Here is a 12792-nt window from a genome sequence, read left to right on the forward strand (position 1 = left end):
CAAAAATAGTTAGTCACTGGAAAATAGCTAGGACTCATAAAGGCAGAAGAAGATAGGAAATGTGGAGAACAGAAGGGGTAAGGCAATATATGGAAAGAAATATAAATAAATTCAAAATTAAAATATATATATATATATATATAAAGAAATGAGCAAGAAGACCAAAAGAAAACAGCAAACAACGACAAAGAAAAACACTACAGAAACATGAATTTTGTAAAAGCAAGCAAAGAAGTGCATAGCAAATGGAATCAAATAAAAAAGTGTGGAAAATAATACAAGAAAAAGAACGCCCATTTTATTACCATATTTCACATTATTTATGAAGCCTTCTTTTCTGTTGGGCAGTGGAGCCTTGGCAGCTGGGCTGAGACCTTGGCAGAGAAGCAGGGAGGAGCAAAGCTGGTGGGAGCTGGGCTGGAGGGAGAGAGTGGTCCAGCTTCAGCCTGGAAGGGCAGTGTGGGAAGGGCAAGAGAGGGCTGGGAGACCTTCTTCCTTCTTTCTCCTTTCTCCCCTTACCATGTCTGATGCCTCATTCTTATGAATCTGGAAACAGTTTTATGCTTGATAGGAAAAAGGGTGAGAAAGGAAAGAGACAAAAAAATCAGGGTTGCAAAGCCACGTACAGCCTGAGAGGACTTCATCTTGACCCCTGAATCCTGCTGCCCTAACCCAGTGCTGCAGCAGAGCTCAGTTACTGGTGAGGAGACATCAAATACTTGTGCAGCTCCATGCTTCCCATCTCTTTGCTTGTGTCTCACTGCATGCTGGGGACATAACCTATGTGATCAGCCTCTCCTGGCCTGCCTTCGTTCTTAGCTCCAGAGATTTAAAAGAATACCCCCTGGCTGGGGATTCCTGTTACAGTTCAAGGAAATACTTCTTCCCCTCTCTAATTAAAATCCTTCCAAACACATAAAGCTGGCTCTGTACCTGAGAGAGAGAAATGGCTGCAGGCAACATAAAGCTCACGTGTTTCCCATTCATGTGCTCTGTGTCTGCCAGTGAGCTCAGCTCCAAACACGGGTTCTCTGAATCCTGCCACGAACCCTGCACATCCCAGCGTCCAGCCCAGACCCCACCACATCCCCAGGGGACTCTATGCAGCAGTGCAGCCGTGGATCTCTAGCACTAATGCTCAGTGTGCCAGCTGCAGATGACTCGGCTCTGCAGTCAGGAGATGTTGCCAGTAGATATCTCCTGCCAAACTCGTCGGGCAGCTTCAAGACAAGTGCTGTTAGCATATTGCTAGAGATAGGTTTCCTGGTCTTCTGCAGGAAACTGCACGATGACATTTGCATTAAATTGCAACACGCTGCATTTATCAACAATTGGTTAGAGGCTGAACTTTCCCGCAAGAGAGTGGGAGAAGTTTATAATACGATATTCACAGGGACGTGCTCCAGATCTCAGCTGTCGTGCTCTTCATTTAACCTCTTTGGCAAGAAGGTAAAAAATTATTTTTGCTTCAAAAATAACTTGTGATTTTTTTTTCCTTTGGCAGATCCAAAGCAGTCTAAAGGTTGGTAAAGTAAGCATAATGTTTACAGATGGGACAAAGAAGGAGATATTTTTACAGGCTAGAGGCAGCAAAAAGCCAGTGCTAAAATTTAAGAGCTACCACCAAGGGAGGTGGTCCTCAGTGGGTGGTAGCTGGGAATTCAGGAACATATTCCCAAAGCTACGAATCTAGAGCTGCCTGCTTCAATTTCACAGACTTTTGAATATAAAATTTCCCCAGGGCCTCTCTGCCTGGTCAGAGAGCTATAATTGCCACGGGACCGAACAGCTAAGTGGTTTATACCAGGAGCAGGTGCTTTTCTGCCTAGGTCTCCAGAAGGGCTGAGGAGCAGGCTGTTTCAGAGCACCCCTGCCCGCTCTGGTAGGAATGAGCTTCCCAGGAAATGATGGCACTGATGACCTGAGCAACCTCACTTTCAAATTAAGAGGAACAGATGAATTTTCCCTCTTTGCTCGGGTTTCCGTGGCACGAGAAAAAGCCTTGAAATGTTCACTAGACAAGAGAGGGCATGCATGTCTTTGGCTGGGTGCTTGGGTGTTTCCTCTGTACCCTGGTCCCTGCTGACAGGGTTGTTTATGTTCTTAAACAATGACTACATAAAATAGGGAGGGTGGAGTGTTTGTGTGTTTTGGTAATGGGGATGCTAGTCTCCACTATCAACATATTCACTCCTGGCTTTGGTGGTGGTGTTTAAAAGCCTGCTGAGAAGCTATGCAACTGCACACAGACATAGCAAACAGCTTGCCACTGGCCCATAACAGGCCCATAACGTACAGAAATCATTGGCCTAGAAAGAAATAGAAAAGACACATCCTGGAGGTACAGACGTAAAATAATAGAAGCAGACAGAAAAAAACAAAAAACAAACAAAAAAAAAACCTTTCAGGTATAAAAGCAGCAGCGTTATGGGCTAAGATGCTTGGAAAATGGACTTGGTAACATTTCCCTTGAAAAGTTTTTTTTTTTTGCTGAAATGTGCTGGTTTATCATTTAAAGCATGTTACTTTGGGAATGTTTTGCATTGCATGGGAATGGTTAGAATTTCTGTATTACAGGAAATTTCATTTTTCTTGTGTGTTGTTTGTCCCTTAAACTCCAAATGAGCAGACATATACTTGGAAAATTTTTTGTATGAATGGTCATGAAAAATTAGAAAGTAACTTCTACCAATCATAGATTTTGCAAGTGAGGAGTCTGTATTCTCTCTCATGTTCTCCTTTTCTAGGACAGACACGTAATTTCTGCCAATTCTCTCTTCCTTTGCTTATGAGAAATAGATGTGCATTAAAGCACCTTCATGGGTGGCAGAGAAAATAAGCACGCAATGGGAATTATCATACAGCGCCAGGGAAAACAGGTTCCTTCTTTCTTTACCTTGTATTAGATACAGAATTACCTTAAAAAAAAACAACAGGCTACCACTCTTCTAGCATCCACACCTTATTTACTGCCTCCTCCTGCTGACTGCATAATATACTCTAATACACCTGTTAATTATGACAGTTTTGAGCACAGCTTTTCATTCTTTGAGGATTTTTTTTTCTTGATTTCATCTACCCTTAGCTTAAAACAATCTCTAAAGAGAGAACAGAGTGTGAATAGCTGTAGAAAAGGAGTGTTCTCCATTTCAGAGTCATGGAAGAACTTTTGTCACCTTTGCAAAGCTTCTGGTGTGTGGTTGTTTCTTCAGATGGAGGCTCTTTTCCTGGGTAGCTTTTTGTCACGTATAACAGCGCCAGCAATTTCCATCTGCTGGACTATGCTAACGCTAATGAGCCATCATGCAAAGCATCTCCCTTCATCAGCTGTAAAGCTGCAGCCCTGCTTGCTGTCTCTGCACTATCACTATTGTCCTGTGCAAACACTTTTTGCAGAACGGCAGCTATGATTTTCCTGGAACATTTCTTTTGATCTTACATTTTCTCTCCTTCCTACTCCAAGAGCTTTTTGGGGTAACATTTCCATCAGTTGCCCAACACCTAGGTGTTCTCCAAACTCCACCGTCCTCGTGGTACCTCCAAAGCTCTCACTGACTGAATGATTACACAGACTACACGCACATGGCTTAATGATGTGAAATTGCAGCCTCCCCAAATTTACATTAGGAAAGTTCTCTAGTAAGAAAGCACCTCCTCCAGCCCTCACCCCACACTGTTGTGTTGGCTTTCCAGGGCAGCCCTGCAAGGAGTTCACAGCTCAAAGCTGTGCAGTTGGCTGTAATGTTTATACCTGGACATCACTCTCAAGACAGTCTGCTGCTCTTTCTAAATGAACAGACAGACACCTCTGTGTGCCAGGTGCTTGCTTTTAAAACCTGTTTCCAGCTCCTAGGCTCTCCCTCTGTGCTTGGCAGTCAGTGTTCTCCCTGCAGGGTGGGGTGGAGGTGCCTCCCTCCTGCTGAGGAAGTTCATTAACTCTTGTTGTCTTCTTGACTCCTCCTGAGGTCTGGACACACCTACGGTATGCATCATGACCTACATTCACAGCAAACATTTTCACAGGTCCATTTTAGATCTTTCACCGGCTGTGAAAGCGGAGCAATGCAAACTTCAACACCAAAGAAGTGCTGAGTTTTGTTTTCAGAAGGTTACAGGTAATAGTTAATGAAGGTGGAAAAAAAGAGATATTATTGCTGCAGTGCTTTTTTCTTGTGGTAAGATGACTATGCTCTTAAAAGGAAAATGAAAACAGCATTTCATCCTAGGCAGCAAACAGAGCTAGTGCTCTACAACAGCAGTTTTCAGACTTAATGAGATATAACTCATCTTTAATTTTCTTGTTCAGAGTATCTGTTTAGTGTTTCTCCTCTGTTTTGGCCATTTGTATTAGGTCTTCATACAAAACACTTCTGGACTTCGGGGTAAACCAAATGTCTCAGTATGAAATGTGTGAACTTTTTATTTCAACATCACAGGTTCCTTCCACAGAGCACCAGTCAGAAACATAGAGAAGCACTTATTATCTCCACATTTGCCACACGTGGTACCTTCACATATTCAGCAACTTGACTTTTCAGCTCTTCCAAGCCACCACAGGAATTTTCTTTGGGGCTGAGTCCTTTCCCCTTGTCTGGCACTTGCTGCGAGCTAAGATGGTTTGCTCAGACAATTGCTGCAGCTCAGCTGAGCCACAGCAAATTGTTACACCCCGGTAACTTCTCCTGGTGCCTGAGCCCTGGCCTCTGATGAAAAGTTTGTGTCTGGCTCATGACTGAGGTAGAGTCAGCATGCGGTCTGCATCCTTGGCACAGGACAGAGAAGGAGCACCTGCTGTGCCATGGCTTTCTGCAGGGAGTGGGCACAATCAGCTGGCTGTGCGCTCACCCACCTTTGCAGCTGAGAGGAGCTCTGGCAGCTTGCTGTGGACCCATGCCCAGCTTGTCCCAAAGCAGGCTGAAAGCTAAGGCCAGCCAGACCCGTGTTGTGGGAGACACGAGGGCTTTCTCTCCATACTGTGGCTGGGTACTTTCCCCTAAATAACATATCTTTCTGTAACACAGGCCACAGCTACTTATCTCTACGTCTGCAAGCAGGCATGAGGATACTTTGCTTTCCACACTTTTCTGGTGTGCTGTCCAGAATATCACTTCCTGGACTCTAAAACTGATGTGGTTCTTTTTTTTTTTTTTTTTTTTTTTTTTAATAGTATTTTGAGAAAACTTGTGTGCTCCCACTGGTATCCACACAAAAGCTTCTCAGTTCTTTCCCCAAAGGACTAGTAAGCGCTTTCCAAAACCCTCATTTCTAAAACCTCCATCATTTATCTGTCTGAAACTGTGGTTCCTGGCAAATCCATAAGGACAGAAAAAGTGTATTGCAAACTGTTCATGTTTCCATACGTAGTATAGTCTCCATAGCTGCTAAGGACTCCTCTTCACATATGAAAACTTTTAATTCACAGCAATTTTATTTTTATAGATCTGTTGTTTGAATCTGTCATACTGCATCTCAGGTAACAAGACATGTTTATACACCTGGATAATTTCTGTCACCCTAATATGTCACTAATCATTTGTTGTTACAAGAGGAAAGAGTTGATAGGACTGTATACATCAAACCAGTCTGTAGAAGGACAATCCACAGCTGACTGATTTCAGTACTGCAACCTCTCTCTTACAGAAGAAATAAGATACACCAGGGGATAGGAGAGAACAACAGTCCTTTCTAAGTGTGGGTCCCTTTCCCAGACCCTGGTGTGTCCGTGTGAGCATGGGCTTGCAGATGTGTGAAAAGTTGTCTGTTTCAGAATTTAGCAAACTTCTGTTATTTAGCAACCAGCCTTGGGATGATCTTAGGGCAGACAGATGCTTTGCGGTGTGAGCTAGCTAAGACCTAGCTAAGCAACAAGTGCATTACATTTCTCCTTTCTCTTTTTTTCCCCCCCTTTTTTTTTTTTTTTCTTTCATTCCCAGTCAGCTGCTGGCTTCACAATGAGCTCCATTTCTAGACCAATTACTGAATTTTGCCTTGATCTCTACGATAAATTCAACAAAACAGAAGAAGGCCAAAACATCCTCTTCTCTCCAACAAGCATCTCTGTCGCCCTTGCCCTGATCCATCTGGGGACAAGAAACAACACTGCTGCTCAGATAGAAAAAGTAAGTACCAATGAAACACTCTGAGATGCTTCCACATGGCTTGCTGTTCTCTTAATGGAAATGCTGGGCATTGCAGCACGACGTGTGCTTAGGAAAGAAGCATGAACACAAGCTCAGGTGTTGTCTTGAAGTGCCACCATCCCTGCCATCTGCCTGTATGAGTTGCCGCATGCTCCTGTGCAAATTCAGGAGTGTGGGGTAAGAGAGGAGGTGGTACACCACAGTTGGACACTTTGGTCTTTCCCCAGCCTTGGTTTCAAAATTTTGGGCAGGTGCTTTCTGTTGTGGTTGCTGTGAGATCCCTGGAAGTGTGGGTGCAGGCAGGCAAGCACAGTCTGACCGCTGGGTCACCCACAGCTAAGGGAGATGTGTCCTCCTTGTGAGGTTCCCAGAAACGTCTGCTTAAATGTTTAGGAAATCAATGGAGATCCAGTATTCCCCATAAAAAAGCTTCAGACTTTGTATGCTGCAACATTATTATTACGGAGAAGTACCTGGAAATTTTTCAGTGAGATATTTGCACAGTAGAAACAAGGAGCAGTTTCCATCAAGAGCACTATGGTTTCGGTACATTTCCTAAGCTGATGAAAAGAGTATCAATGATTGTAATAGGCCAGTTTTGTGTGCAAAGCAAAGCAGCTTTGTCTCTCTGCCTGAGGCAATTTTTCGTTTTGAAATTTTAGGTAACTGTAGCAATAAAAATGCAAATCACACATAAACATTTTGAGGTGGAGGACAGTAGCATTTGGGGGGACTACATGCATGTTTTTGTTGGTTCATTACTAGAAACATGAATTTGAACATGAATAAATGGACAATTTCAAGTCTGTCTTTTCAGCCTGACTGAAGCTGAGAAAATATCTTTCATAAATCACCGTGACAGCACAGCAAATCTTTCAAACAAGGACAAAGCATTTAGCCCAGTTACAATTGCCTTAATTTGGCCTCTTCAACTGTAGGTGCTCCACTTCAGCAATGCTGCGGGAAGAACGAGCCTTGGATCTGAGCCTCAGAGTGCAGTCCCAGAAAACAAGCCAAAACGAAGCCAGGAAAGACGTTCTTCCCTCTCCTCCCAGGTAAGGCCTGGGATGTGTATCACAGGAGCCTTTTCTTCACTTCATGGTAACTAAATATAAAGCACCAGAGACTTCCACTGGAGGGAGTCAAGATCACACGCAGAAAGTCTGTCTGATCTGCTCGGAAATGCCTGACACAAGGCGTTTCCTTCTTACGGGCCAGGCCTGCCATGAAGTCAATACCAGAGCCTCCGGACAAAGGAGGATCAGGCTTCAAAGTTTAGATTAGCTGAGTTTAAAAATCGATATAACAGTAATTGGCCCTATAATGTAACCTAACTAGGATGCAAATTAACAACCAAAGCTATATTGAGGAATCTTTACAATTACTGTGTTTGAAATATTCCTAGTGTAACACAGACGGGAATCTTAACCACGAAGCTTTCCATGCACTGCTTCTACAACTACAAAGCCTTGGCAAAAACTATGTGCTAAACCTGGCCAGCAATCTCTTTCTACAAGAAGATTTTGAACTGAAGCAGGTAAGTTACCTACATCTCATGACTGCTGTGGCCTGACCTCCAGCCTCCCTGTAACCATAAGCCTCACTGTTGCTCCCTCATGCGTATTTTTGAGCACCCAGTGTGCTTTTGGAGCTGTACCTCTTAGGGCTGTTGGGGAAGGAAGAGACAAGAGTGTCAGTTTGCAAGGCTTCTGTTTAAAAAAAAAAAAAATAGAGCAGGAGGCTTTTCACTTTTGACATATGTCTACACTCAGCCAGAGGTATGACTATGGCCCAAAATGGCCTTTTCAAGCTATCTGTGAGCTGCTTAGGGGATATCTTGTTCTTTGCTCTTTATATCTTTGCTTCACTGTTTTTTGTTGTTGCTTTCTGCTAAATGATTTGGATACAGAGCATCAAACAACACATCTTGCACTTTCTCTATTTTATTTTATTTTATTTTATTTTATTTTATTTTATTTTATTTTATTTTATTTTATTTTATTTTATTTTATTTATTTATTTATTTTTTTTTCTGGGCCTCAGCTATGCAGTTTTCCACGGGAAGACTTCTCGTGGCTTTCTTTTTATCTATTTGCATTTTTTGCCTATGCATTAGAATAATTATCTCTTCTTCAAAGATTTTCTAAATAAACTTCTGATAATTGACGTTTCCAAAGCAAAATTTTGTCATATGGAGTCCACAAGACTGGCCCCATTTCTAAAATAGTTCTGAATCATTGATTTGTTTGGAAAGGGAAAAAATGCTGAACAGATTTGACTAACTTTTATTTTGTTTTAAAGGAATATCTAATGTGCAGCAAGAAATTGTATGGAGCAGATCTGCAAACAGTGGACTTTCGAATGCATCTTGAAGCAGCCATACTAAAAATTAATGCTTGGGTTGAAAATAAGACACAAGGTAAAACAAAGCAAGACCAAAAGCTATGCTATCAACGTCTGTGCAGAGAGTCAAAACTCCACAGCTGAGCTTAGTGCAAAGGGAAAGATACCCTCATGTAAACAGAAATCAGTGATGTCTTCTTTCCAATGGAAGGGTGCCACCTGGCATGTATATATTGTTACTGATGGCCCAGATTTGGGCAGGACGGTGGTCCCATGCCCCTTCCTGCTCCAAACAGGCCACTGCCAGGTAATGTTGCTGAGGAATTTGCCATTTGTTTGCCTATGTTGTCCCAGTCCTTTAAACAAACAAACAGTTGGATTTCTAAGCTTCTCCAAAGCTAACTTCACAGACAAGTAATTAAATCTCAATCCATAGTCTTAACAGTGGCTAACAAATACTTGTGTTTTCCAAAATTTCCTTTAGGTAAAATCAAGGAACTCTTTGCTTCTGGAATGATTGATGCGGATGCAGTTCTGGTGCTGGTGAATGTAATCTACTTCAAAGCATCCTGGGAACACAAGTTTGAAGGAAAAAATACAGTTCAGAGAGATTTTAAACTAAATCAGGTACACCTGCCTCCTGTAAATCTCAACTTTATTTACCCTAAATACTGTGAGCATTGTCGTAAGCATAACCGAGAAGCACAACGTCCAGGGGGTTCAGCTGTGCTGTGAGGAAGGTGTGAGTGTGCTGAGAACTTAACCTGCCTCTCCTGTTGGGCAGAGATAGCAGGAGGGCTTTTCACAGTAAAACAAAATCTTTACTGAAAAAAACGTGCAAGCCTCAGAAATTGCAACAACTCAGGATTTTGCTTCAACAGCTGGCAAAACACATGTGTAAGCCCTGATCAGCAATTTTGAACCAAGTAGTCATTACATGGATGGAAGCCAGTTCTAAAATCCTGTTTCATACTGGCTCCAAGGGGTCATCCTGGCTTTAACAAGGATTGGCCATCCTGGTTCAATACATTTTAACATGAGCTATGCATTTGATAGGTTAAAACAAACCAAAAAAAATAGGCCAGATATTAAGAAGCAACAAATATGCAGACTGAATTTAAAAATAGGAAAAATTCTCATAGGGTATTTTATTTATTGTATTTGCAATGTTTAAAAGTTTATTTTCAATATATTTTATTTTTTAGTCCCCTTTTCCATTTTTTAGTTCCTTATGTATATCATCAAAGCATTTGCTGTTTAACTCAGGTATTGTCAATATGATTGCCAAGCAAACTCCTTAACAAGCACATTCTTCCAAGTATTGTGCAAGTTAAGTCTAACAGATGTCTTCAAAAAAGACATTCAGCCCTTTTCCTTTCATTTAATTCAGTTTTAAATTCTTTCCATATGTTTCACTAATATTCTATTAGTTCTCATCCCCAACAAAAACAAACAAAAAAAACCCCAAACCAAACAAACCAACAAAGAACACACATTTAGTTTTGATCGTATGTTGAAGAGCTTTGTATGGTTAAAAGTGTCTTTCATGTGTTCCTTACTTATCAAAACAAAAGGCCAGGAAAACACATATTGCTATAGTGTTGTGCAGCATTGTTAAGTGACCAGTAAGAAACCGTAATATTGGTGACTTATATTTGTGACATATTTGGAAATATTTAAGATGTGGCTTTAAATACAGAAACTGAAAATGGCATATAGCTGAGAACATGTGGAGCACTGCTGTAGTCAGAGGAACTATGAGACAGAGAGAAGCTCTATGTATTTTTCTTCATATGCTAATCCATATTAACAGGATTTTCTTCTGAAAATGTCATCTACTCATATGCCTCTTTGACTGCTTTAGAAGCTAGGTAAGAAGTTAACTAACAGTAAAATGATACCTGAACCTTTATACACCTTTTGAACAACCCCATCACACACACGCGCACACACACACACACATATGCACAAATAATAATAATAAAAAAAAAAGCTATGATTTTGCTCTTAACCTATTACTTCCTGCCTAAACAACCTACCTGATAAATGCCAGCCTGATTCTCGTAGTGCTATTTCTTCTTTATCCCATTCCAAACTAAGACTTGCAAATCCAGTTAGCATCAGCTTGTTTGGCTGGCCACACAGTGACTATATTAAGCCACTTCAGTAGCTGATCAATTGCAGGAAAATGTGTTTTCTTGTTTTCTTTTTTTTTTTTTTTTTTCCTTTTCTTTCATTTTTTTCCCCCCAGGAGAATTACCCCTTTATATATTCATGTCAAAGCTGATGTTTTGTGTCATTGTAGATGCAAGAAAATAAAGAAAAACGTTGTGCCTAACAATTACTGCTGCAAATGAAGACTTAAGTTTTCTTTTAAATAGAATTATTTTTCTTTTAAATAGAATGAGAGCAAGCCTGTGCAGATGATGTATCAGAAAGGCACGTTTAAATTAGGTTATATCGAGGAGCTGGGAACTCAGGTGCTTGAACTGCCTTACGCTCAGAAGTCACTGAGTATGATCATCCTGCTGCCAGGAGACATGGCTGATGGATCTGCTGGTGGGCTGGAACAGGTAAGGCTGTGGACTATGGCTAAATTGGCTCAAAAGTTGGTTGTCTGGATTAAAGCTGGGCAAGAATCTAAACTTTTCAAAGCTGCTTACCTACTCTAAACTATTTAATTTCCTCATCTTCTAGATTGAAAGCGCAATGACCTACGAAAATTTAATGCTGTGGTCTTCTTCAGAGCATATGTTTGAGACAACAGTGGAGGTGTACCTTCCCCGTTTCAAGCTCGAAGGCACCTTTAACCTCAATGATGTATTAAAAGCGTTGGGAATGACTGACATCTTCAATGAAAAAGCTGATCTTTCTGCATTGTCACCTGTGAAATCTCTGGTGCTGTCAAATGTTGTCCACAAGACGTATGTGGAAGTCAATGAGGAAGGCACCGTAGCAGCTGCTGCTACAGGAGCGGTCATTGTGAGGAGGTCTCTTCCCCTCACAGAGGTGTTTATGGCTGACCACCCTTTCTTATTCTTCATTAGGCACAATCCCACCAACACTATTCTTTTCTTTGGTAAACTCTGCTCACCTTAAAATCAGGACCTTTTTCTAACATCGCAAGAGACACCTGGATGAAAATCAGAAATACTGTTTTTTCCCCAATGTGTTCTTAATCCTCTGAGAGCTAGCTTGTATTTCAAAGTAATTACTGCAACCAGTCCAGTTTATCTTACAGCTGTCAACTGGCTGCTCTGCTGCTACTCTTAATGAATGGCAAATATTGATCTGAATCCAGAGTAGGAGTAAATTTTCCCTTAACCTCACTGGATATCAAGAACAATTCGTTTCCTCAAAGTCCACATATGCTCCTGTATACGTTAGAGTTCTCCAGCACAGCTGTGTGGTGTAGTACAGCACCTGCCTGGCAAAGGTGGGATTGGTATGCTGCTGCCTGAGAATTGTTTTTAACGATTATCAGTAACTGCCATTAAAAACAGAGTAGCCTTGCTCTATATTTTTTAATTCCTGTCCTGGTGGGTCCTTGTGAGCAGAGAGGTGCTTTGAAGATGCTTTTTTCTTACCTACACACTGTGGTGAATCCTTTGCACAATGGAGATCTCACTTTGATAACTACCTTTCCACAACAGTCACAAACAACTAAGAGATACTTATTTACAACAAATATACATATTTACTGAGAACTGTACCATTTTCTCCCCTGTGATGTATGCTGGATCTATCTTTGTGCTATTCTGTGCTATATAAAAATGTCATGCTAGAAGCAGCTTTGGCTTCATTTATTTATTTAGATATAAGCCTGCACCTAAAGTGCCATCTTACCAATTAGAATGATGGCATGTGACACGGACAGCTTACACAAGCCCTGGATTTTATCATGCGCGTTTCTATTAGCATCATTGCTTTTTTATAACAGTAGGAATACTCAGGGAAAAGACAGGATTACGCCATCATGGATACCTCTAGAAGAGAGATGATTACAATGGCAATTGTGTATGCAGGAAGGCAAAACTCGGTTCCTCTTTTTACAGGACTTTTTCTGTACTCTTTTTTGAAAAACGAAACTAAACAGAACACACCCTTACAGAATTGCAACATGGTTGAAGTTGCAAATGTCCTCTGGAGGTCATCTTGTCCAACCCTCCTGCTCATGCAGGGACACCTACCTAGAGCAGGCTGCCGGGGTCCATGTCCAGAGAGGGCTTTTGAAAATCTGCAAGCACAGAGACTCCACAACCCCTCTGGACAACATCTCCTAAGTTCCCCATGTCCTGAAATGACACCA

At 41.4% G+C, this 12792-nt stretch overlaps 1 protein-coding gene across 2 annotated transcripts; it reads left to right on the forward strand.

Annotated features, from left to right (window-relative positions):
* Positions 1–1086: 1086 nt before the first annotated feature.
* LOC137850653 (serpin B11-like) lies at positions 1087–12273 on the forward strand. 2 transcript variants are annotated; one of them, XM_068670913.1, is made up of 8 exons: positions 1087–1449; positions 5934–6119; positions 7079–7195; positions 7546–7677; positions 8442–8559; positions 8968–9110; positions 10886–11056; positions 11181–12273. In XM_068670913.1, the coding sequence occupies exons 1-8, from the start codon at positions 1102–1104 to the stop codon at positions 11580–11582; spliced, it is 1617 nt and encodes a 538-aa protein (XP_068527014.1). In that variant the 5' UTR covers positions 1087–1101; the 3' UTR covers positions 11583–12273. The 2 variants fall into 2 exon arrangements, with proteins under 2 accessions (XP_068527014.1, XP_068527015.1); XM_068670914.1 differs by lacking the exon at positions 1087–1449 and adding an exon at positions 3994–4115.
* The last annotated feature ends 519 nt before the right edge of the window (positions 12274–12792 follow it).

Source organism: Anas acuta, chromosome 2 (genome assembly GCF_963932015.1).
Source record: "Anas acuta chromosome 2, bAnaAcu1.1, whole genome shotgun sequence".
In the NCBI taxonomy this organism is placed as follows: domain Eukaryota; kingdom Metazoa; phylum Chordata; class Aves; order Anseriformes; family Anatidae; genus Anas; species Anas acuta.

Excerpts from the sequence above, each read along its gene's own strand:
- LOC137850653 (XM_068670913.1), top strand. The coding sequence starts at position 1,102 with ATGCAGCAGTGCAGCCGTGGATCTCTAGCACTAATGCTCAGTGTGCCA. Across the intron at positions 1,450-5,933 it reads TTAACCTCTTTGGCAAGAAG|TCAGCTGCTGGCTTCACAAT; the intron begins GTAAAAAATTAT and ends TTTCATTCCCAG. Across the intron at positions 9,111-10,885 it reads GAGATTTTAAACTAAATCAG|AATGAGAGCAAGCCTGTGCA; the intron begins GTACACCTGCCT and ends TCTTTTAAATAG.